The sequence below is a fragment of the Cygnus olor genome, chromosome 2 (assembly GCF_009769625.2).
Source record: "Cygnus olor isolate bCygOlo1 chromosome 2, bCygOlo1.pri.v2, whole genome shotgun sequence".
Lineage (NCBI taxonomy): Eukaryota > Metazoa > Chordata > Aves > Anseriformes > Anatidae > Cygnus > Cygnus olor.
Window position 1 is genome coordinate 157,963,663 of NC_049170.1, and position 26,286 is coordinate 157,989,948.

General features: G+C 39.1%; 1 protein-coding gene across 8 annotated transcripts in view; it reads right to left on the reverse strand.

Moving 5' to 3' along the window:
• TSNARE1 (t-SNARE domain containing 1) overlaps positions 1–26,286 on the reverse strand; it is a 461,283-nt gene that overhangs the window by 43,397 nt on the left and 391,600 nt on the right. For all 8 annotated transcript variants that reach the window (XM_040547413.1, XM_040547407.1, XM_040547408.1 and 5 more), the window contains one exon: positions 16,693–16,808. In XM_040547413.1, coding sequence (XP_040403347.1) covers positions 16,713–16,808 — 96 coding nt within the window. In that variant the 3' untranslated portion in view covers positions 16,693–16,712. The remainder of the gene's footprint in view (positions 1–16,692; positions 16,809–26,286) is intronic.

Consider the following 26,286-nt stretch of genomic DNA (forward strand, 5'->3'; position numbering starts at 1 on the left):
GGGGCAAACAAAATCTCTCTGAGTTTGAAAGCTGAGAGCTTGGGAGCAACTGACACAATTGCTCTCCTATAACAGCCTCCAGCAAGTTACTTAACCTCTTTGTATCTCAGTTTCACTGCCTTTAAAACAAGGTATTGATAGCTCTGTGCCTCAGAGGGGTGCTCAGAGTGGTAAGTTAAGACCTGCTGGATGAAAGGAATGCAGGGTTTTTAGTAACATCTGCATTATAATATCTTCAGTTCAGCAGTCTGTCTTACAGTCTGTTATGAAAGAAATGTAAGGAATAAAACAGTGTTTTGTACTAAATGCTGCAATCTCAGTTCATTCTAACAAGGGCAGTACCTGGGTTCACGTTGAGCCCCAGAACTGACAAGCTGTGTTCACTTAATACCACCCTCCGTGATATCCTTTTATAAATCCATTTTTAATTTTTTTTTACACTTGGCTACATGCAATTCTACTGTCTACAGTTTGAGAATCAAGCCCTTTGACTAAGCCTTTATAAAACCTGATAGTGTATTTCTCATTATGTCCATAGTAATTTCAATTATTTTCTTTTGTCTAAAACTTCTGTTACGCTTTGATGCCTGTGAACATTTTAAGTAACTACCTTTTTTATTAGCTGACTCAACATATGACAGCAGATTATTCTGTACAGTCCTTCTCTGAATGTCTTTTAATCAGCCAAAGCCCTTATATGCCCTCTCCCGATGATACCACAGCATCTGCTGAGGCAGAAGCCCTTACTGATTTTGCCCTCAGAACACACCTTCGGGTTAGAGAAGATTTCCATCATTTTTAGCAGAAGAATTGACCCAAATAGTATAAAAGCGAAACAGACGACATGACCAAAAACCATTATCCAAATATTGGGAAGAGGAATTAAGAAAACATACAAACAAACAAACAAATGTATTGAAGATTTTGCTAAATGGAAAAGGCCAAGAACTAAGCTGGGATCAGTTCTCCATCCAGATCCTTATGAGCCACCAAACCAATCCTTCAGTAAAAAGGCTGAAAATAAAAGTGTGTTTTGTGCATTCTGGCTCATAAGAGCTTAAGCATTTCTTTGGCGTTTCCTTCTACAGGAAGAGAAAGACTGTAGGTATCTAGTACCCCATCTGCGGCCACTCTTCTTCTAGAACTATTCTTACTTTTGTGACTGTCTGTGTCTCACACTGGAATAGCCTATGGAGAGGTGAGCAATGCCAGTTGTAATCAGTAATAACAGAATAGATGGATAGATCGGAACTGTAAGGCCAAGTTTCCCGATGTGAAACATAAGCACTAATTCACATCTACTTGCTGACTTTCTGGGGATGGCTCAGAAATAATCCCTTGGTACTTTTTAGAGAAGCAATTTACTTGATGTATCTGAGGAACTTGAGGTCATACTTGAGCTAGAGCCAGGGCTGTGGATAGAAAGCATATTGACGCTTAGATTCAAACATACTTCAGCCTGCTCTTCCACTTGCATGGTAGCCAATTCCTTGCTGTATTACTACCACATTGTGGTTTTACCTCCTTTTTTTTTTTTTTTCCAAGCAAAACAACAGCAAAGTTTATGTCCGAGGGAAGGCCTTCATTAATATTCTGAAAAAAATTAGGGTGTAGGGTGTAGCACGGCATTTGCAGGAGGTCTTTCTCCCTCTGGACCAAAAACTGAAGCCTCAAACAATCTGCCTTAAAAAGCAAAGACTCCAATCTTTTCTGAAATAACATCCTCACCTGGAAAATGGGTTCAACATTAGAGTTGTTTCTGCTGAATCAGGTTCTGGTTGTTGTGAGTTAAAGGAAAAAGCTGAAACTAATATTAAGTTACAAGGCTTAGCAATCTCGCTAAATGTTAATAGAGTTTTAATGCTGTTTTCATTAACTTTGTGCCCTTTCCTATAAAGCTGGAGGGCTACTCAATGATAAGAAAACCCCACCGATTTAGTCATATGAATAGATGCTAAATGCAAATTTTGGAAGTACTGGGCAATGCTCACAGCAGGGCTTTGACAGGATAAAGATTTTACAGTGTCACATCAGGACTTGTTGAGTAGGTTGAATGTCAAGAGTAAAAGCAACAGCAGGGAAAAATGAAAGCAAGATCTCTGAAGTGATTTTTTTTGTTGTTATTGGAAATTGCAATTAAAAAATATTTTTCCTTTATAAGTAGCTAAAAACCCAATAGAAAGCTCATCAAAAGGAGATTAATAAATAAATAAATAAATAAAAATCTGACAGAAAGAAAAACTTTGACTTTCACTCAAAAGCCATAGACAGGCTGACAAAATATTTCTGGCATCCCTAAACTTTTCCAACATATTTCTGCAGGGGGTTTGGTTATCTGAGTTGCAGTATCAAGCCTAATACGTTGGCTGTTCTTGTTTTGCTTTGTTTTCTTTGTGAAGTAGTAGGCAGTGTGAAGGGAGAAAAGTCATGAACAGGATAGCCTGAAAAAAAAACTAAGTATGTCCCTACTTGGAAGTGCAGATAGTGCAAGAACACTGGCTTTTATTTTATCTCACCCAGAAACTCACTCTGTGTTTCTGATTCACCAATGTCCCTGTGTTGAAACAGGCACCCTAAATGCAGGAACAGCTTCACCAGCTCCTACAAGGCAGGAAGGTTACATGTGCTCATTGTTAAGCGTGTGCCCAAGGCTCTGCTTGAACTCTTCACTCCCCAAGTGGAAGAGGGAATTTTTCCCTATCTGTGAATAAAAGTAGGTGAGAAAGGAGGGTCATTATGGCCATTATGCCCATTTCTGTATGTGCTGCCCAACAGCATGTAAAAAACTCTACCACTGTGAATGTTAAAGCCAGCACTACCCTCACTGAGCTCAGCTATGGTCCCTCTATATAGAGAGAAACACCTTGAAAACACAGATTCTCCAACATTAATGTGAGTGCTAGAGGCAGAAAGTGGTGAATGAACTTGTGGTTAACTTAGCTTGTGGTTAAATTTCACTTCTGAGAAATATACCCATGACCTGCTTGACCTTTAGGTCATTTATGCCTAGTTTTCAGTATGACTGAAGTGAGGTAAGACCATACTTCGTCATGCCTCATAGTAACTGTGCACTAAATTTGGAATCATTGCTCAGACTCTTTGCAGATGATAAAACACAATGGCTTCACAGTTCTTTGAGAAAGGCAATAATTGGCTATCACTTGCCATTTCCTTGGATACCTTATGTGCCTCAGATAGAAACCAGGACACCCACTGAAACAGCATAACTTATTGTAAAGGTCCAAGCAACCTAATCCAACGAGATAACTCAACAACAAGGAAGCAGCCATGTGGATCACTGAAACTCAGTAGTTCAATTAAAATCATCGTAAGAAATTAAAATGTACACCTATTGTATCTAAACAAATAAAATACCTTGCATTATTACAGGAGTTGGTAAGTTTGGAGGTGCCCCTCTACCACTTCAGACACATTATATGAGCTTGTTGGCTATGAAAATATTTCTTATCTACTGGAAATAGAAGTCAGAAAGTCGAGAGGGATATTGAGAGAAAACAGAGTGGTAAACATGATTGCCTAGAAACTTAAGGGATGTCAGAGATTCTGGGTAAGGCCGAGTATCCCAAGGTAGAAAGCATCCAGAGGCTTTCTAGGGATGGAAGATGCAGGAAACGGAAGGATGCAAGGGGAGGTATGTGGAATAATCCATGAGCATCACCTTTCCCCACTACTTGTCACTGCCGCTGGCCTCATCATGTTTGCATCTTCCTTCCCATGACTTCTCCTTTGTAGGAAGCAAGGAGAAATACTAGAACATTATGTTGCTCACAAGATTGAAAAGATTGGTCATCTCCTGCTAAAACAATGAACCCACACACTCTGGATCGCTACTGCAAGGAGAAAAAGTGTATCAGGGCTGACAGGTGAATTAGTGTCATATTAGATGCAGCCCCAGCCTGCGAGTCCTTTTACCTGTCATTTTGGCTAAAATCAACTGAAATGTTTCCAGCCCCTTCCGCTGTTAAAAACTCTGCAGCCTGGAGGCAGCATATTTTCTGCAGAAGATCTGCAGTTGACACGTATAAACCTTATCAGTCCGGCTAACATTCAGTCCATCCCATGCACAGTCACAGCATGAAGCTCAAAAGCACCCCTTTTTCTTAGGAACACCCATCTTGACTTTTGAATGGACTTCTACCTCCGGATCATGTTTCAGATCGTTTTCATTTTGTTTAATCCAAATGGCACTTCCACTCATGACTGAGGATTAAAGCACCTACTTCAGGCATCAGCTTGGTGCTGTCTCCATGTGCAGTGGGTGTTCAAGCTACACTTACAGTCACAGGACAGCCGGACAAGACAGTCCATGAAGCCCACAGAGCAAACTGCTCCATATCAGACCTTTAGGGCTCAAATCAGTTACCTGCAGTCAACCACCTCGTGCCATTTGAGACTTACTAGGGTATACAATACATTTATGTGGGGCTAGGAGCTATGACAAGTGACACCCACGGCCTCCTGGACTGACAGCTGGGATCCAGGTGATGTAGCTTTGGGAATCTCAAAATAACTGTAGACATATGCATGTGGACAAGTGCACAGAGCCCTGTGAAGCAGGCAGATGAAATGGTGTTCAGACTTCATTGTCCAGATCTCTGCTGGCTCATTGGGGACTTCATAACACCTGTCTTGCATGGAGGTGCTTTGACAACGAAAACAGGTGCTTGAATTTCAGTGTCACTCAGGATGAGAGAAGAAAAGTGGTGGAGTAATCTGCAAGATGGGAAACCGCTTTCATGGCTACTGAGGAGCGTTTCTCTACTGCATGTCTCCACAAGGTCTTACCAGAAAAAAAAGGATTACAGGGACTCACAGTGAGATTCCTATGCCCGTGAAAGTAAGCTCATTAACTTCCTAAGTGTTTAGACAAAAGCAGCCCTCACAACCACTCATCACAAAAAATACAAATAGAAAGAACGGCCATCTCTTCATTTTGCATAAATGTTCCCAAAGGGAGAGCATTCAGGGCTTAATCACAATAGGAAGTAATCCTAAAGACCTTCATTTTATAAGCAATTGAAAACAATAGTATCCAATTTGCAAGATATTGATAGTGAAATCAGTCTGTTTTTAACAGAGGTCTCTATGTGCAGATGCAGATATGAACTGGAAAACACATACACCCAAAACACACATCCGAATGTATGCACACTGTGCTTACAGCTCTTGTCAGTACTTGGTCCTCCAGCTCCAAGAAACTGGAAGAGAAGGCTGGCTGCTGATTAACTTCATGCTATTTCATTCCTCTTCATAACTGAAGCAATCCCTACTTTTATCCTCCACTGTAATCATCGTCGTGACCTCATCCCACCCCCCCCAAGGTCATTTTTTTAATGTGGCTGAGAACATCGGGCTTGGGGTGCACATTTGCACACTCATGGTGGTGTGTCCCATGCTTTAGCAAAGGATTAATGTGTGGACTTTACCAAAATGAATTTTTCACCATAGAAAATTGTATTAAAATCACCAGTTGAACACAGTATTAAAAACAAAGATGTCAGCAGATTATAAAATATAGTATACTCACAAGTTAAGCAGGAAGAACGTCCAAGATAACTACCTTCCTTCATCTACATTTGTCAACAATTAAATGAGACTTAATTTCTGCTGGTGTCCTGTGCAAATGAATTACAAACGTCTGTCCTTGAATACTGCCACATCGGTGCCTCTAATCCCACAAGAAGGAAGGAAAACAGTTTAGTCCTCCTCATAGTGTTCCTTCTGGCTTTACTTAGATGGGAATTCAAACCCAGATCTTGTCCCAAACCCAAAATAAGGATTTGAACCAAGGCTTTCTACCGTAAATCAGGTGATGTGACATGCAGAAGGGGCCTCCATTTTGTCTATCTTGTAGTTGCTTCACTGTTTCACATGTATAAATAACTGCTGGGACAGGCAGCTAAACAAGCACTGCTCCATTGCTTGAGAGCAAAGACATGGGTATGACGGGCAGAATGGTCCAACTGTGGTCTTTTCATCAATAAATACCTAAGTATTTATTGGAAGTTCAAAAGACATAAGAAAAGAGAGAGAGGGGTTCCCCAGTATGTCTCAACTGATGTGGATGGCTCCCTTTGCCAAGTTGTGCATCAGTATTTCTCTGAGATAATCTGACTAGATTTAAGTTACCGGTGCAGTTAAGTTTCTCTTCAAACAGTTAACAAGCATGCGTTAGAGATGAAGAATATTCCCCTGTGATCTGTCAGAAAACCTGACTGCCAGCCACGAAAAATCTAACTATCTTTAGCAATGCGGTATCTATCGAGCACATATCTGCCATGGATAAGCAAGGTACCCTCTGGCTCAGCAAGATACTGAGCAAAGGGCAGGAGAAAAGTCAGTATTATAACATCTCATTACAAACATCAATGAAAAAAAAAATATGTATTTCAAATCCAAGCTGGAAAATTGGCTCTCCAGAGCAGTAAGTTTAACCCTAAGTTAAACAACTGTGATACCCTTTGATTATATTAAACAATATACAGCACATTGATAAAACTTATTTTAAAGGATTTTACTAACATGGCCATCCTAAAAATACATAAATAAATAAATAAATTACCCACATTCCTTTTTCCTCTCCTGATACAAATTTTATGTGTAAATTGGACCTATTCTGGGTTTCAAGGCAGTCACCGAATCAAGTTACAGATTTTTTTAATCATATCTGTACACACAAATAAATTTCTGTCCATACAGCACGGAGAACATCCAGTGTGCTGGATCAAGAGAGCAGAAATCAAATTACCTGGCCCTTTTGACCCCAAGAAAGCATATATGTCTGACACAACTGAATATGTGTCTAACTGAAGATTAGCATCTGCTACTGCCCAGCAAAACTGTTGATTAAAAGCCATCACTAAGTATTTCACAGTAAACAGAGTGGCAAATTATCCAGCACCAAAGAAGAAAATCAGAAGCTGCTGCTAGCGGTAGGGGGCAGAGAAACATAAAAAACTGAGGCAAAAATGGCTATTAAAATATGTTTTATACTTATAAAATTAGCCTTAATGAACTATAAAATAAATAAGCCTTAATGAACTATAGCAGCCACTTACAATTCTTTCTGTACTAATAAGCTTGGAAAATATATTTGCTATATACTGGTTGTTAACAAGATATGCTTTGGTATACATAACTTAATAAAAGAGAAGTTGCTACAAATTAAGGAGATTCCAGGAAGTTTGTGTGTCTGTCACCCCACAACAATATTTGAGTCAAAGGAAAAAAAAATTCCTAGGCCAATAAACACCCAAATTTGCTCATAAAAGCTGAAATGTAGTTTTTATAGCTTCTCTCTTGTATTAAATTTGTCCTCTATACTCTTTTTAATCCTGTATTCTGGAAAAAAATGTAAATAAATATTGGTTATTGGGATCTGCCTTGTACGGAACATTTAATAGGAATCCTTAATTGCATGTTGTAAACATAATACAAATGGTAGTTGTAAAACTAAGGACAATTTTGTTCAAAATAATCAACCAGAATGCTCTTCCTACAGCAATCACTTTTAAACAACACAGGACTAGACATCAGGAAAACAATCCTTGTACAAAAGGAAATAAAGGAAATTCCACTTATACGTAAGAAATGAACTTTTTTTGACTCTGTGGGCTGTCAAACACAGAAGTATGATGCTCAGAGAAGTTGTGCAGTCTCCATCCTTGGAGGTGCTCAGGACCTGGCCAGACGCAGTCCTGAGCATCTGCTTTGGTGACCCTGCTTTGAGCAAGGGGGATGGACAAGATGATACCTGAAGGTCCCTGCTAACCTCAACTATTCTGTGATCTGTAAGGCACTTGCACGTTGGAAGCTTGGGGGTTGAAGGAGTAAGAAGATGTACAACAAAAAAAGCAAAGAGCAATGCAGACAATTATTATCAGAGCCTTAAATTGGGTGGGCTTTATTTTCTTTTCAAAAATCCCTTCAGTCCAAAACTGCACAGAGGGTGCTCAAGATATTGCTGCTTTATTCCTCTTCTATAAGCATTCTAGCACTCTCAAACTTGAAGAAGAAAAAGCAGATGCCTTAAAAACATACCACAGACTGTAAGACTTTTTTTATCTAAAGACTAGGCAGACAATCAAAAGGGATCAAATTACTGCTGTTTAATGAGTTACTGCTTGTCAGTGGAGAGGCAGCAACGGATGGGATGTTATTCTTAGAGTGTTTTGATGACATGACATCAAAACTAATGCATTTTACTCTGCACTCTCAGCAGGCTGTACATGGACAGCTATAGTGGTTCAGCTAACAAGAGGTAATTCAATCAACCACCGTAATATGAAAACTGAAATGATCTACCTCTATCTCTACTCCACCTCATGTATCATGTCAGTAACAAGAAACTTTGCTCACTTTCTGAGTTGGGATGATCAGATTCACTTGAGAGGCACAGCTGTAACTACGGTGTCTCTTTGTAGAGAACCTCAACATAGTAATTCCTGATAATCTAGTTCTGAGAAAAATGAAAATGGGTTATGCTCTATACAGCAAAGTAATTTGACACTGTAATGTAAAAAGCTATTTCAGTGTAAAATTATGGCTATTAATTGGGGAATTAATAACCTTTCAAAGCTTAAGCAACTTCTTTAAACTGAAGTAAAAGAGCCATCTCTCTACGAGTCTTTAGAAAATAAAGACAGTTATTTCTTTAATGACTACTTAAGTCAAAAGACCCCTTCTCCTGATACGTCTAAAAAGGCTATTTTGAGAGCAGAAACATGTTCTGTAAAGGAAAGGTTGTTGTGAAGCAGATTCCAACTCCTATTAAAGCCTAATGAAATTAAAAAGGATATTTCAGAAAATTCACTGAGTATGGCAGAATTATAATTCTTATTTTAAAGACAATTTGAGAATCTTACAACACAGAGATAAAGGCAATTAGAATTTTATTATTTATATATTAAACAGACAATATTATCAAGATGTGGATATTTCTAAGATAACCCAAGGAAGTGGATATCTAATGAAGACATGGCAACTACTAAATTGTAACTCAACTGGGTCTGAAGTCATGCGGGATTTTTTAACTTTTTTTTTGTTTTTCCTGTTAATGAAGGCCTATGAAGAAACAGAGCCCATTGAAACAGCTTTTATCTGATTTCACTCTCCAGTTCAAATAATACCTCCTAGAGCATTCTGGTTGTTTCCAGAGAGCAACTTGGTTGTACTGCAGAACACAAGAAGCTACAGCACGTTGTAGAACGAGGCTATCTTCCAGCGAGGATGACCACCACCAGAACTTCGGTGCATGTTGCTGGGATAAATCACAGCACTTAATGAGTATATTTTATTACTTATAATTATTTTTCTATGACACGTAAATACTAACTAACTTGTCAAACATTAAGTTGTTAAGTTACAAACAACTGAGAAGCACAACTAACTCATGGACACCAAACCACGGTCCCCTCAATACACATCTTTCTTCATGACCAGCAATAATCACAGATGTTCTGCTCTTCTAAGAGGCTTTCCTGCTAGGACACCAGTTTCTCTATCTCAATTACCAAAATATTTCTTCTTTAACAGACTGTTATCAAAGAAAACCTAGTGTGCTGTTTTTTCTGGTTTTCTTCCAGAGCCCACTGATCCAAAATTACTTGGCTTTACACTACCACCAAGGATAGTATTCATGGAACACTTTCAAGCAACTTGCATACCAAGAAGAATAACATTCTGACATTTAATGAGTGGCATATGTGAACTATATGCTGCTCTATTCAAAATCTGTTCAAGAACACAGGTAGGTAGAATACCTAAGCGTATCAAAACCCAATATCCTCAGAGCTTCTATTTAATACTAGTTTGTGCATGTCCACAGAAGGGAAAAAACAAACAAACAAACAAAACATGAAGATGCAGTCTTTGCAGCTGATTTTGGAGCTATAACATTGTCAAAGTTGTTTTGATTGAAAAAAGTTTGTTCTCAGAGGCTACATTGTTAAGATTGAATTTCTGGGTTACTTAAGGAGGAAAAAAAAAAAGCAAAAAAAAAAAAAAAAGCAATAATAACAGTGTTTTGATATTATGAGTAGGGAAAGTGAAGATCTATCACTTGCCAGCACTGGAGACCTCTTTTTCAAACTCTTTTTCACACCTAAAAGCTTTCCAATACAACAGAACCAGTTGATACTGGTGATGAATATCTGAAATGGTGATGAAAGACACAAAATTTGTGTCTTTTTCCGGATCAATATGTGCCAGCACAGAACTGGCCACTTAGGGCCTCCTGGTGGCCCACACACCAAGCTCTGCTCTCAGCGACAGAAACCTTGTCCACCTCCCCATCATTCCCAGGGCAAAAGGAATTGCTTTCAAGAGAAGAGAAGCTGTTTATACCTTACCGAAAAAAAATCATATACCACCCATACTTTAGAGTCAAGGGAGACCAGGATGAACAATGCCCTTCCCTGGACTCATCTCTGTTCTTCTACCTCACACAACACCAAGATCTCCCTGATTTGGGAGGTTAAACAAGACAGAAAACCCAAGCATTGCCAACTGAAAATGTCACTTAACAGGGGCGGAGTGATGCTGAGAACAGTTTATAAATCTGTCTCTCTCTTGTAGAGAGCCTAATCCTCCTTTCTCATGGGGCTAGTGATTTATGCCTCAGAGAACTCTACTGGGCCATTAATCATACTGAAAACACCAACTGTTCCCTCAACCAGACATCTCTACTCCTGAGGAAATGAGAGTATAAATAGGCAAGACACTTGTGTCTAACTCATTCAAAGGTTTTGGAAATACACTTTAGGACAGTCTTTTCCAAGTTGGAACCTCTATTTTAGGCACCTAAAGCCATATTTAGGCAGTTAAAGGAAGGACCGCAATTTCATCTGGTATCTCTTGATCTTTTCACGGTCTTTCCTCAAGCACCCGTAAGTGACGCAGAATCCAAGTCCAGAAAGGTTATTGGCATGAATCAAAGACTGTTGGTCTGAAGCATGGACAAAAAACATGGTATGACCATTTTTGTGTCATTTATTGCAGTAGAAACCAAGTGCACTGAACTGAAGATCAGTCTCTTCTGTCAGGTCCTTATGTGTGTGTCATCATGGCTAAAGTTTAAAGGCATCACAAAGAATAAATAATTAATGTTTGCAGATTGCTTCTGTAAATTCAGATCACAGACTTTCCATCCATCTGAAGGGTCAGCACTGTGCACAAGCATTTAGTGGGAGTACTCCATTTTCCTACCAATTGCAAAGAACCAGTGCAGAAACCTGAGACAGGACAAAGAAAGCTGCTGATTGCTCAGAAGTCCTACTCACTTTGGATTTAAATTAATGAATTCATATTACTATACATTAATTGGGCTTCAGGAGCTGCCTATGTGGGGGCTTTCAGTCTAAGGTGAAGGCAGCATAATATATCCTCCCTTAGCTCTTTTCACAGCAGAATTAACAACCTGGCATTATATGATGCTTGCAAAGACCTAAGAGCGTGCAAATGGACAACTACCAAGGTCAACCTGAAATGCATTCAACCACAGTAACCCAATCATGTGATATCCCATTAAAATGTTCATCTGTTTGAAGCCTTGCTTAATTGGTGAAAACTCAGAGAATTTCATAGAAATAAATCCACCTATTTCCTGGCACTTTTATATTTCTTGCTATTATTTTGAAAGATATTTTGCATAAAGCAGACTTTTGTCTCTTAAAAATCTCGCTTTCTACTGGTAATCAATTCTCTCTTCTACATATCTGCACCTCAGATTTCAACTGGCTGTCATGGAAATAATTTAGTTAAGAGAAGCGTAGATGAGGACATTGGAAATGGAATCAGGAAAGTCTTGAAGAATATAAATGTTAGCTTAAATTAAGAAATGGGGCCAGATCTTAAAAACAGACACATTAAAATACTAATCAGTAAAAAATTCAGATCTCATTTCTGACTGGTTTAAATTCACAGCACAAAAGTTTCTGCAGAATCAGAGTGCACCTCAGTTTTCCTTGCCAGAACAAAAAATTGAGCAAGGATGCCAGGATCTGAGCAATTAATTACAGACTAAAGCACAAGTATTGAATTGACAAAAATTGACACCTGACTGTAAATATAGGAAACTTTACAAAATAGGAAACAAAGAGAAAAGAAGATATTGAAAAGTTATTGATTTCTGATTGTGCTTCAGGGAAAGCATGGCAGTAACGCCACAGCCTGGGCATAGAGGTGAATTATTTTAGAGTTTGAATGACAGCTGTCAAAAATAGTAAGAACCCCACAGAGCTCAAGACACTGAAACAAGCTTGAAAACTGAAACACGTGTAGTTATTTAACTGTATATAGACTTGGAAAGACAGAGACAATAAGTAAAGCCCCGTGATATTAAGTTAAAAAGCAAAAGCAAAACAATGAAATAAAACTGTCTTTGTTTTGCCCTTAGAGGGCAAAAAGATGGACTGTATGAAATCAGTTGTCTGAATCTCATTCTCATTGGTCAGGATACAGAAAACATTTAACCACGTAATAAGCCAGTAAATGAATTAGGCAAAGAAAATTGTGATTGCAAAGGAGAAAAAAAAAATAAACAAATTAAAACAATATTTTCCAGTTTTCTAGAAAGATTAATTCAATTTAAATTCAAAACAAGACAGTTGCTTGTTCAGGAAACAGATACCTGGAGCCTGATTATTGCTTTTCCATATGGACTACAGCCCTGCTGTAGAGATGCTGGCCAAGAGGGATTTCTAATTGTACACTAAAGTTTACATATTGATTGCAATAAGAGTGGAACTCCTTGCTCAGTATATTTTTAAAAAGTTTGTGATGGTCCAATATAGAACTGGTCAAATTAACAGGAAAGGAATGCATCAGTGGTTGTTAATGAACTACTTCCCGGATTAGGAAGTCTTTTAACTTCTAGTTGATGTGGGCTGTGAGAAAATTGTGCTCAATGATCTCTTGTACACTTGGCTGTTGCTCTGCTCTTCCATAGCTGTGGATCACAGTCAAACATTGCATCAGTAACCGTAACTGAAACATCCTAATGCTAGAAAGAAGAGTAAATTCACAGGGCTTAAGGACCTTACAAAGTCCATGTACTCATTCCAGCAACCTTTGTCTGACTGAAGTGTGTCTTAGAAGCAGGGGAGGCACCTTCTGCTGCAATGACTTTTTCCAAAAAACAAGGGTCTCCTACAGTTAAGTCATCTTTCTCTCTCTCTTTCTTTGGATAAATACATGGAGGTGATTTAGTTCTCATTGGAAAGCATATTTTCCAAATGTCATGTACATATAGCATCTTTCTCAAATTTTGCCACCTCTTTTTTCCTATCAAAAAAATGCCTTGGACTTAAGATTCCAACAGTCTTGCTCACCATTTTGTGCAATTGTACACTTATCTAAATGAGTCAAAAACTACAGAGGACACAGAAGGTCTATTTAGGCTAATAAATCATGAGTTTAGACAAAGACATTGTTAAATGAGGGACTTCTTTCAGACTGCGACTGTGATACTGTCCTTTTAAGAGGTTTACTGATGTAAAATAAGAGCAAAAAGAGCAGCTGCGATGTTGCTACAATATGAGCAACGTGACCCAAAAGTTCCTGGGCTATTTTCCTGAGGTGTCAGCAAACAAACATAAAGACATAAGTCCCCAGGAGCTTCTCCACGTCCTCCGTAGATGCTCTACTCTCTCTCTCTGCCAGACTAAACCGCCCTAAGGGAGCAGTGACATACTTACAGCAAGGGCTTCGCCAGGCAGAAGTCAGGGCTCAGAGCTCTCCTGAACAGCTGGTCTCTCTGCACGCACTTAGGCAGCAGCTGATGGTGCCACTGTTGCTTGGGAAAGTCACGGGAAAAAGTGTTTTGTGTTTTTCAAGATTTGCTAATGATCTTTCCTATGGAAGTAATGGCACTTCTGACAAATTCATGTCTGATTTGTGGTGAGAAAATAAGTGCTTTTTTGTCTTTTTGAGGAGAGCTGTTGATTCAGCATCATTATTGAGAAAATAGAAATAAGGAAAAAGAAAAGAAGCAGCTTTTAATGTTAATGATCATAATGATCATTAGTGATCATAGATACTAATGGCGTCATTTCAGTCCTTTAACTCACTGCACAGTGACCTTCAGATCTCTCAGTGTAGCTGCACTTGTGAAACTTAAAGAAACACAGCCTGAATATCATGCAGATTGGGCTTGAACTGCTTCAGTGGGGTAGTTAGTGGCATTTCTTTTGGATTCTTCCTGACCCAGCACAGAAAAAAATTGTTTGATGATGTGTTAAACGGAAGTTCTGGCTGGTCATTACTAAACTTGGGATTTTATTCAGTTATGTGTCCTTTGCCAATTCAGAGTATTTTGTAACCAGTTCCCTAACTCGCTTTCTTCCCTTTATTTTATCTGAACTGTCATGTCGAGCTATATCCTAAAACCCAGCTGTTCTCTATCTCCCTAATGTATGCAAGGGGGTTTTATATGAAACAGTTTGTTGGGGTAGTTGAAACACAGACAAGGAAATTCTGAAAATGCTCCGGATTTGAAATCTTCTAAATCTAAATGTGAAATCTGCTGTACAACATTTGGAGTCAATGTGGATTAAGAACAGTTTATAATGATTAGAAAATATACTTTTTTTTTTCAATATAACTCTGTACATTTTTTGCCTGAACTTGTACTGGTGGAAAGTAACTCATGCTTTAAACTTAATAATTATTTTCCCAACTGATGAGAAAAAGTACGGCATTGTATTTTTCCTAGGGCTTTCATTAAGATCTCTAGGTTCACTTCCCTCAAGACATGGATCTTTTAGCAGAAGATTAGATCTAGTTTTCGGATAGAGTTTTATTGTTAGAATATTTTGGTTCTCTGACTATCTGCTTAAGGGATTTAAATTAAAATGTGTCTAGATTTAGTCAACTGTTGATAAGATTTGTGATTTCTAGTAGTTGAGAATATTTAAGCATATATGAACCAAATTTTATTATCTTATAAATTGCCATGAGGGATCACATCTTCAAACCAGATTAATGCAGAGTAAAACCAGAGTAATGCAACTAAAATTATTGTAGTTACTCTATATTTAAATCAGCAGGACAGATCACTATCTGCATCCCTAAGCAGCATGTCTCATGTAAAAGAGGCATAAATATATATATATATAATATATGCACATATATATCATAATAAAAAGATGCCAAGAACATCCACATTCTATTGTCTTAAGGTCCACTTCACAGACACCTTCCTCACTTCAGCAGTGGCCAAAAACTTAGGTTAAGTATGCAAGTGAAGATACAGGGCTCATGAATATCCTCATCCAGAACCAGCGAGCTGCTACTTGATGGTCCAAGCCCTTTTTCTACCCAAATTTTGGCATCCATAACATCATACAGGAAGTAGTTCCACAGCTTAAGGATACGTTTTGTGAAGAATCGTCTTTCTGGGTTTGTTTTGAATGAACACCTGCTATTTCTTTTGATAGCACATTTTAGAAAGAAGGCATATTAAAGTGCAATGACTTCATTCTGAGATGGAAGGACAGCCTTACCAGAAACAGGGAAGCAATAAACAAAATCTATTAATCCTTTTTGCTTTCTCCATGGTCATTCCAGAAGAGAGTTCAGACTAAGAAATCTCTGCTTTAATTATAGAAAAGGTCTCAGTGAGCCTCAGTATAATGCAGTATCTACTAAGTACAGGAGTGATATCACACAGGCTTCATACAAATTTGTGTGGGACAGGAGAGGTCTCTAAACTAAAAGTCATCCTTGCACCCTCTTTGCTTTCTGCCTAGGGGTCCTAGCTGCAGCCTGGGGGAAAGTCCAACTGAGACTCTTGGGTTCTGGCTTTACCAGTTAGAAACCTTGCTATGGCAGCAGACACACAGAGATGGAACATCAGAGCCCTTTGGGTGGTAGAAATTCTGTAAATCTGATAATCTTTCCATGAATAATGTCCTGCCAAACTTCTAAAGAAACAGACACCTAGAAATGCTTTGTATCAGACAGGGATTAAAGGTGAAACAACTGAGACTGCTAAAGTAATGAGGAATGAGAAAAGCAAAACAGTTTTTTTTTTTCTTTTTGGTCTTATGGTTTCCTCTTAGAGGATATTTCTTTTGCTTCTAGAAAGTTGTTTTTACGTCCCGTCTATCTTGAAAAACTTATAGCCTAGTCTCTCCAGTAAAGATTAATACTTCTTTTAGGTATGGATCCAGAGCAACGATCACCAGAAACCCTTTTTTTTTTTATTGTCTGTACTGCAATCTCCTGTGCTCCTCAGGAGACTTTGGCTCCAGCATCTCTCTGGGTGCACTTTGGAACATCTCAGCATATCTGTAGGACGCCAGATTGCCATTCCTGACCCTGATTGCCAATCTGGGGTCTTCAACACCATTTCTGCACTTCAAATTTAGTGGATTTAGGATATATTAACTAGTATTTCTAAAAATCCACATATTAAAAACAAACAAACAAATACAACATAATCAGCAGAGAAAAGGATGAAAAAGATGTTTAGTTTGAATACCACCTTGGCATACGTTTAAGAATCCACTAAGTATTCTATTTCCAAGCTCAAATGCCCTTTAAAGGAAATAATTTTCCTAGGCCAGACCTGAATCCACAAGCTAAGATAAATCTTTCTTACCATTATCAGGTTCCTGAGTTGTCTCCCAACTACCTTACAGAGTATGATAAAAGTTAGTTAAAGGCTTTTACCTGTGGAAACAGTCACCAGATCAGCGTTTGACTGAGACCACGATGATTATGACAATGAAGAGCAGAACGGCCAAAGCAGCAGAGAGAAGACAGCACTTCATCTTCCTGGCTCGTAGCTGAAAAAAGGAGAAAGACGAAGAAATAAATGTATGTATTTCTGAATGAGAAGATGGAGGGTAAATTCATGATAGAATTCTTCCATTGCTGTGACTATCTGAAACAAGTCAATACAACACAGTGGACTTGTGTCTTTGTAAACTGATACATCCTGCTGGACGATCCTGAATCTCCCTTTACAAGGGAAATCCTCTTAAATACAATCACCTTCTCTGCACTGCTGGCCCATGTCGAGCCTTTTATCCACCAGAACCACCAAGTCCTTCTCTGCAGGGCTGATCTCAATGAGTTCTTCTCCCAGTCTGTACTCATGTCCAAGATTGCCCCAACCCAGGTGCAGCACCTTGCACTTGGACTTGTTGAACCTCATTAGGTTCATGTGGGATGACTTCTCAAGCTTGTCTAGGTCCCTTTGGATGGCATCCCTTCCTTCTGGTGTATCAACTGCACCACTCAGCTTGGTGTTGTCTGCAAACTTGCAGTTCACTATTGCTTCCCTATTTCTTTGCCAGGCCCAGTGATTCTTTGAGATCACAAACTCAACCAGGGAGTGGTCACTGCAGCCCAGACTACCTCCAATCTTAACCTCTTTAATAAGTTGGTCTGCATTGGCAAGCACCAGGTCCAGTAATGCTTCTCTGGTTGGTCTGTCTAATACCTAGACCAGGAATTTATCCTCAATGCACTCCAGGAGTCTTACAGCCTGCTGTGTAGCTTTCCCAGAAGATATCTGGGTGCATGAAATCCCCCATCAGGATGAGAGCGTGCGAGTGCAATGCTTATCGTAGCTGAAGCAGGAAGGTCCCATCAACAGGCAACCTTTGATCACATGGCCTGTTGTAGACCCCAACCCCAAGGTGTCCTTTATTGTTCTGGTCCTTAATTTTTATCTACAAGCTCTCAACCTGTCTCAAGGCTGTTTCTCTAAGGCAGCTCTTTGCAATCTACAGCAGCTCTTCACAGTGTGAAATAGCTCTTTGCAATCCCACTCTGTCAGGAATCCTCTTATCTGACTCACAAAAAATAACGGCAATGAAACATGGAGTAAGTTCCCACATTTTCCTTGAGACCATATCAACTAGACACCAGTCCTGAAAACAACATCTTGCCCTGATAAACCAATCACATTTGTGCAGAGTTCTTTACCTTTCAGCTAAAACAACAATCTCATTGGAAACACTATGTTAATACTACTGATCTATTTTTCCTTCCATTCTTTCCCTAACTGGCATAATCAGCCCTGACGGTCTGTTTGAAATTCTTTGCTAACCAGTTTACACCTCTCTGCACTGAATTACGTTTCCAATAGAGCTGTTGTTCCCTACAGCTATCTTCTTCAACAGAAGTTTTGGCCTACACTTCAAGTGCCTGGGAACTCATCTCCTCCATCTATGCGCCAAAGCCCACTACTTCATTCTCTTGCAACCCTCCTGGAGCCTATACATTTTTCTATGAAGAGCTGGAGAAGCACTTCTAGCGGGGAACTCTGTAATTCATGGTCTGTCCTCTCCTCTAGAATCAGTCACCAACTGAACTGGTGGCTTTTATTAAAGTGTGGATTTCCAGGTTATTATTTCTTATGAAATACAAATGCCATGTTGCCCTATGTCCATAGCAGATAATCAATGATCCATCTTGGTTCTCCATTTGCTTTTCAATTACTCACACAGAAATGTTTTCTTTGAGTTTGGAAAAAAAAAAAAAAAGATGCTGTGAATATATCTCTCCATGTGCATGTGTTAAGAAGGATCTTTTTATCAGGTATGCAAGGCAGGACTGAGTGGAGCGAGACAATTCCCCCTGCCCTAAAACTCTGCTTGGGGGCACCCCTTTGTTCACACTTTTTGATCAGTTTATTGTGACTTATTTATTGGGAAGAATACGGTTGGACTAGTTCTCTCTCTTTAACAAACTTTTTCACCCACTAAATGATGTTTCTTCACAGTGGTTCTTGCAGTCTACATTTCGGAGGGATAACTTAGATGCATTCTTAAAACGGAGTGCATGAGATAACAGGGCTGCTACAGCATCCTCTTTTCTTTTAACCTCAGTTAATTCCAAGGTAAACCAGGAAACCTCTGCTTAAAACTGCAGACTATCTTAAAACACCTAGATGTCCTCGTCCACTTCTATAATGCCACAGCCTTTGTTCTGTCAGCAGAGAGAGGATGCTAATAGGTCACTTAGATTCCAGCAGCAGTCTAATATTCCTAATGAGAGTTTCAAAGGCTGTATGGTATTACTTCATATGGTTTTTACATCAGTCCATTTGCAGAGAGGTTCCCTTGTTTTGCTCTTTCTATCATTGCAAAGTTACATTCACTCTTATTTTGTACTTTACATAGACTCTCTTTATTTTCTTTTTCTTTTAAACGATGTTAAGGCAAGCAACAAACTGGACCATAAACAGACTAATCAGAGGGTAGGAGAGATGCAGCCAAGCCTGTATTGTGGTATTTGGTTCACATTTTATGACCTTGTCCTGGCTGGTAAGTCAGGATAATGATTCCTACTATGTTTACAACATCTCTTATTGGATTAAGTATTACTGCCCTTCACAGCCATATAACGTACTGCAGGATTCTCCTGTTAATTCCGAGTTCTTTCTTTAGTTTATATTTCAGTAAGGAAAATGTTCAGTTCTTTGAGTCCCTTTAGTCTCCACTCATAAATCTGCATGTGCTGTAGGAGCAGTAGAAACACAGTCTCTGAGTCCTGACCATTGCCACAAGCTTTTCTACACACACTGAGGAAGGATGGCCATATACCCCAACTTCTTTTTGTCACTTAGATGGAAAAATATTGATATACTAGCAAAAGGCAGTGGTTGCCCTCAAGGTACAGATGCACATACTGCCATGGAAAGGACTGTGCCAGCAGCCCTTCACGTATAACTTGATCCCTCATGACCTAGATTGTTCACATGGCTCTTGCAAGCTTATCAGAGCCCTTATTAGTGGAGAAAGATGTTAGCACATAGCAGGAAGGGCAACAGATTGTTCTGTTCAGCAGATAGGATCTGCAGACCACAGCATGGGCACCCTTACCCAAATGTTACAAAAATATACAATAATAAACAGCATACATAATAATATTACACATAAACTCTAGTTATTATCCCTGATTTAGGTTAACAGAGAGTGATTGCTAACCTGAGATTATATACAATGTCTTAATGCCACCATAATTGTGGAGGCAAGTTGGAAGACAAAAAAAAAAAAAATACAATCCTATATCTTTAATAACCCTAGAGCACCAAGGCATACTGGAAACACATCACCATAAGAAATTTAAGCACTCTATAGCTAGGACGTGCTATGGTTCAGGTTTTTCAGGTATGCATATACAAGTAGTAAAAAAATATTTTCCCCATCAAGATCTCTACCTTGTTCAGTAAATGGGTAATTATCACACTGTGTACACCCTGTATATATAAATTTTACTTATTAGCTTAGTTTTTCTTAGGATATCTATCAAAGTCATGCTCACATGAGACCACAAAAATGTTTAAACCTTTCACTTAACACCAAGCTCCTAATATTCCCCTGGGAGCTTTCATGACAGTAGAATCATATAACGATTACCATCCATCCCAAATATCAATGTGGTTATGTAATCATGATGCCATCTCTTGAATCAAGGTCAATCTACACTTACAAACGCAGATTTGGAAAGCCAAAGATCATTTCTCCCCAGGGCAAGATCCTTACTGCTCTGAGAAAGGTACTACTACGTTTCTGCCTCAAAATTAGCAGTCGCAGAACAGCAAAAATACATCCACAGAAAGATTAAGAAAAGGTTAAAAAAAATCACAAACTGTAAGATGATTCATTTATTTTGGGACATAATTCTTCAGAGAGCTTTGCATTTTTATAACATTTTCCATGCATCCAACTAATCCACAGTTGATTTCACTCGTCTTTTTCCAACTCTTTCACTTCTCAGCTGCTGGAGATCTTTCTTTTAGATTGTCTGCATTAATGCTGTTGCTTATTCTACTTGACTTTTCTGGTCTTCAGTAGGGGAAGCCCTAACGACAACAGGAACTCCATTTTGGAAAACACTGACTACCCTTAACTATCCATTAAAATGCATAAATAAATAGAGATATGGAAATCATCTTGACACACATAATTTCAGGCCAAATTTGGGCCAAATTTAAGGAAACAAGAAAGAATTATTTTCTGGCGGAAAATGTAGGACAAACCACTGTAAGCAGTATTATCTGATTTTATTTTAATGATATTAGTTTACTCTGAACCTTGAATGGCATGCTGTTGCACTACTCTGGTTTTATAGCTCTGCTCCAAACTGCTGTAAGACCATTTTCCATAATACAAGGCACCTGTTGATTAAACTGGAGCTATTTTCATTATTAACACTTGCTCAAGATGAAAAGAATACAATGTGGGATACACCCCCCCCCAAAAAAAAAAAAAAGAAAAAAAGAAAAATCACCTCCAACCACCTAATCCTGCAGTGAGAATAAATGTCTTTTTTTACAGTTATTTTTGCTAGGCTCTCAGGGCTTTTTAGTAACACAGTATAGGTAAAGATATATTTTAATCCTGACAGAAGCTCTTTAAACACACATGTGAAACAGTAAGGAGTGAAAAGCAGAGAAGGAATGAGCAAGGCTATTTAGGGACACAGCTAAGGAGTACTTTATATTGACAGGAGAAGTGGACGTGACTGAGCCTGGAAGAAACCTTTCCCTCATTGTTTCATAAAGAAAGCTGCAGGTCATGTTTTACAGCTTAGAAGATATTTCTCTCTTGGGGGTGAAATGTTAAAAGACATTTTAATTATCTCACAACAGATAGTTAAGTCATTAAAAACTATTAAAGCCCAATACTGCCGTAGGCCCAGAAAAGCAAGTTTCATCTTGGAAAGATGAAGTAAAGTAAATGCAGTTACAAGGAGGAAAGAAATGTTTCGTTGCTAGAGATTCAAATGCTGGCTAGGGGCAAAGCATTAATAAAAGGAGAGTGGGTCCATAGAAAACTGTTCCTGTATAATTTTTTTGACTCACATATGGAAAAGCAGCATCATGCTTCTCTACCTTCCATGGATTGCTTATAATGTACACTGCATTTTTTCCCTGTCACTAGTGACCTCACAGTATATAATAACGCATGGAAACTTTTGAATCTACAGGGAAAATAGAGATTTCAGAACTGGCTTTAGGAAAGAGGCCAAAAGCCCTACAAATGCAGTTTAGTTCAGGCAGGGATCTGTGCTGGATCTGTACTAGTACAGGTTGTCTATCCTGGGCATAAGACACTGCTTCAGAGTAGAGACATACCCTGCAACTCCATGGCTGTGGCATTTCCTAGGTCTCCTGCAGGACAAAAGCCCTGGGTAGGTTGCTGTCATTAGCTTCATCAATCTCACCAATATCTTGCCTCCTTATTACATCTTTCCCTGTTCATAGGGTATGGACTAGGATAGGGATGAGGATATCAAAGAAATAGCATCACCCAAGATGGTTAGCTCAAGAGCAGGCACCTTTGTCCCTCCCTCCTGCAATGTCAGATAGTATAAATATTTGACATACTCCAGACTTTTCAGTTAGGTTATATGGGCAAGAATATGCCACAAGGGAAAGGAGGTCTATTTTTTCAGTCTCCATTTCTTTGTTTATTATGGTAAGTGAGCAAACAAGCCATCCTGTACTCAGTACAGAAGGACCCAGTAAGGCTATCCATTTTTACCTGCAGAAATGCTTGTGCATATTTTAAACACAGTTTTTTAAATAATGAGCAAATAATGAAGTATTTTCCATCAGAGCCAGCATTGCATGGGCTTCTGGAAGTACAATCCCACTAGTTGTCCAAAGAATCATCAGAGTTACCTCTGTTATAGAGATCCATTTCCTGCAAACCCATACAGGGGAAGAAAAAAAAAAAAAAAAAAAGATAAAATCACACAATAAAACAACAAACCAAAATTGATTCAATTTAGAAACCATATACTAACAGCCTCCAGTCGTTGGGTCAGGTCCTTTTGAAGGCCTGTCAGGCAATGAAAACTCACCTTGATTAATTTTCAAGTACTGTTTCCTTCACTGTAGGATTAACAAATCTGTTTGACATAAAATGGGACATTTTATATGCAAATCTCTGTAGAGAGGGTTTTGTGACATTAAAGAGGTTCGTACAATTTCATTCACCCTGCCCTTGGAGGTCATTTGGAATTGCACTAAAGCATTTGTCTATGCCCTTAATATGCATTTTGAAAGCTAATTTGAGGTCTGCTGGATTGGGAGTCCAGGTCCTTATTAACACTTGGACATGTTTATACAGAAATGATATTATAAATCTGAAACTACTGTCACTCCAATATACACCAGCAGGAACTCTGCTGAAGGCTGTGAAGCTCTCGTGGGGAAAAAAAAAAAAAAAAAAGAAAAAAAAAAGGAAATATTGTAGTAATGCAGCAGAAAATCAGACCACAGATGTATGTTTACCTTCAAGCAGTATGTAAACATACAGAGGGAAAAATTCCCCTTACACTTCCACCAGTGTCTTCATCATTATTGTTTTTGTTCTTATATTCCATTTACGCTGGTAAAATCCCTCAGCTAAGTTATACACAATCATTTCTGATAAGATAGTAAACAGACTGTGTTATTGCAACAGCAGTGAGGAATATGACCTTTACCGTGTGTACAAATTAAAATGCACTGACCAAATTTGGTGACCTTTATGGTAAAGCTTCCTTATAGAGTAACAATGAATTTGCTATTAAATATCACTGCTTCTGCAGACAGACTAGAAAAGGCCAGTAATATTATTAAGCACTTTTGGTGTATTTAAATGAGTATGAATCAGTCAAGTTGCATATGAGTAAAACCTACAAGATTTGATAGCAACGGGAAAAGGCCAGCCCACACCAGCAAGGGAATATCATTTACTTTGTCAATGTTTTTGTGCCCTGACTTCCACATCATTTGGGACAATTTCAAACTTCCTTTTGTGACTCTGTGTCTACATAATTGTCATATGCACTAACTCTACGCAGTCTTTCCATTCCCTCCAAGTCTTCCTATGAATCACTTCTTGCTCATTTATCTTCTTGGTGTATACCCCAGGTGAAACCAACTGCCACCTACAGGTGTGGTTCCTCAGCATTTCCTATGGGAGGACAGAATTTTCTGCCACTTAGCTCTTTAGCCAGTGATGGTCATTCTGGAAGACATTTTCCAAGCAAGAAATCTATCTCAAGCTGTTTTATGTATTTTATTTAAATACAGCCAATTCAAAGAAGAAAACTACAGAAAATTGTCCAAGTGTCCCATGCTGGAAAAGACAATGCAAACATTTTCTCTAGTGCCTACATGCTTCAGAGCAAGATGGGGAATATGAAGAAGAACAGGGAGAAAGGAGTTTGCCCTGTCAGTGAGGGGGCATTTTTTTGGTGTTTCTAGGAAATTTTGGCTCTCCTTTGGGAAAGGTAAGGCTTCTCTAAGATCCCAGTTCATGTGCACTCATGACTAGTTCAAAATCTCAAGTAATTTTTACCACCTGCAACAGTCTCTTATCAGGGTAATGATAAAAGCACAATGTTTTCTGTGTTGATTTGCCCAAAAACAAACAGGGTCTGGTGGAGACCATACACACCGCAATCTTTGTATCCCCTTAATATACTTGTTGCTTGTTTGTTTTTTTAATGGCTGAAACATCATTTATAATAACACATGAAAATGGCTTACATTTCTATCATGTCTTTCAATCCAATAGGCTTCCAATGTGATTTTCAAATTCACTATAAAGAGGATTTTTTTTTTCCCAGCACTGGAATGAAGCCACCTACCTTTGGCAGCTGTTTTAATTCTATGTAGCAGATCTAGCCAGCAGTTTAAAGCAAGTAATGACTATTTATTGGGGATTGTGGTGAACGAAAGGCTTGACATGAGCCAGCAGTGTCTGCTTGCAGCCCAGAAGGCCAACTGCACCCTCAGCTGCATCACCAGAGGGGTGGGCAGCAGGGGAGGGAGGTCGTTGTTCCCCTCCGCTCTGCCCTTGTGAGGCCTCATCTGGAGCACTGCGTCCAGGTTTGGGGCCTCCAGCACAAGAAAGACATGGATCTGTTAGTGTGTGTCCAGAGGAGGGCCGCAAAGATGATCAAGGGGCTGGAGCACCTCTCCTGTGGAGACAGGCTGAGAGAGCTGGGGAGGTTCGGCCTACAGAAGAGAAGGCTCCAGGAAAACCTCACTGTGGCCTTTCAGTACTTAAATGGGTCTTATAAAAAGGATGGAGAGGGACTTTTTACTTGGGTAGATAATGACAGGACTAGGGGGAATGGTCTTAAACTAAAAGAGGGTAGGTTCAGATTAGACATTAGGAGGAAAATCTTCACTGTAAGCAGGAAATTCTTCACTGTATCTGTGGTTAGACGCTGTCACAGGCTGCCTGGAGAAGCTGTGGATGCCCCATCCCTGGAGGTGTTCAAGACCAGACTGGATGGGGCCTTGGCCAACCTGGTCTAGTGGGTGGTGTCCCTGCCCATGGCAGGTGGGTTGGAACTAGATGATCTTTAAGGTCCCTTTCAACACAAGCCATTCTATGATTTTGTGTAGATGAAACACCAGGGAGTCTGCATTTTTCCAAAACAGAAATTGCCCAATATATAAACATATATATAAACAAATGTCCCTATACTTTTGCAAAAACTGCCTTGATATTCTTAACAACCCCTTACAGTCACTCAGATGGAACTGAACTTCCCCAACAATTCAAACCCAGAAACATGGGTGACAGTGGAGCAGAGAGAGTGTGACTGAACCGCATTGAAGTGTGCTCAGATAAAGCCTTCCTGCTGAGCAGTGTTTATCAGTTAGTTTGTACTCCCATATGAACAGGACTACTTGTCTGGATTGGAAATGGCAATGTTTGCGTCACTATGGTGCTGATCTCAAACCCTCTGAGCCCAGAAGTTCAGCCAGACTCTTAACTTGGATGTCAATAGTTTGTCTATGAGCGCACTATGGCAGGCAGTGCTGAAAGCCTTAACTGTAGACCCAGCCGAGGAAAGATGTGGCTCCTTTTCCATCCTAAAAAAAAAGGTCTAGCTCTCCAACTTAGCACCTATAATAACTAGATCAAACTTTGCTCAAACTTATAAGGACCAAAGCCAGAGAAAGTGTATAATCTGCCTCAACTCCATTTGTGTTAATGGAACAATTTCAGTCTACCCTTATGAGATTCTGGTTCAAAGAAGTTAATAATTTCTCCTTAGAACCATGTGTATAGCTATAGGCAACATTTTATTTGAAAATTCTAATAAAAATAAAATACTGGGTAAAGGGTTGAGCATCAGCCAGAAATGATCTTCAGACCATCCTCAAACAAAAGCAAGTGTCAGATAAAGAAAGCAAAGGCACTTTGGGGGGCAGGGGAAAAAACAGCTGAACACATAACTCATATAACTGTTTTTCATGTTGGGACTGAAAGAAGGGATTTTCTGACTTCAAAG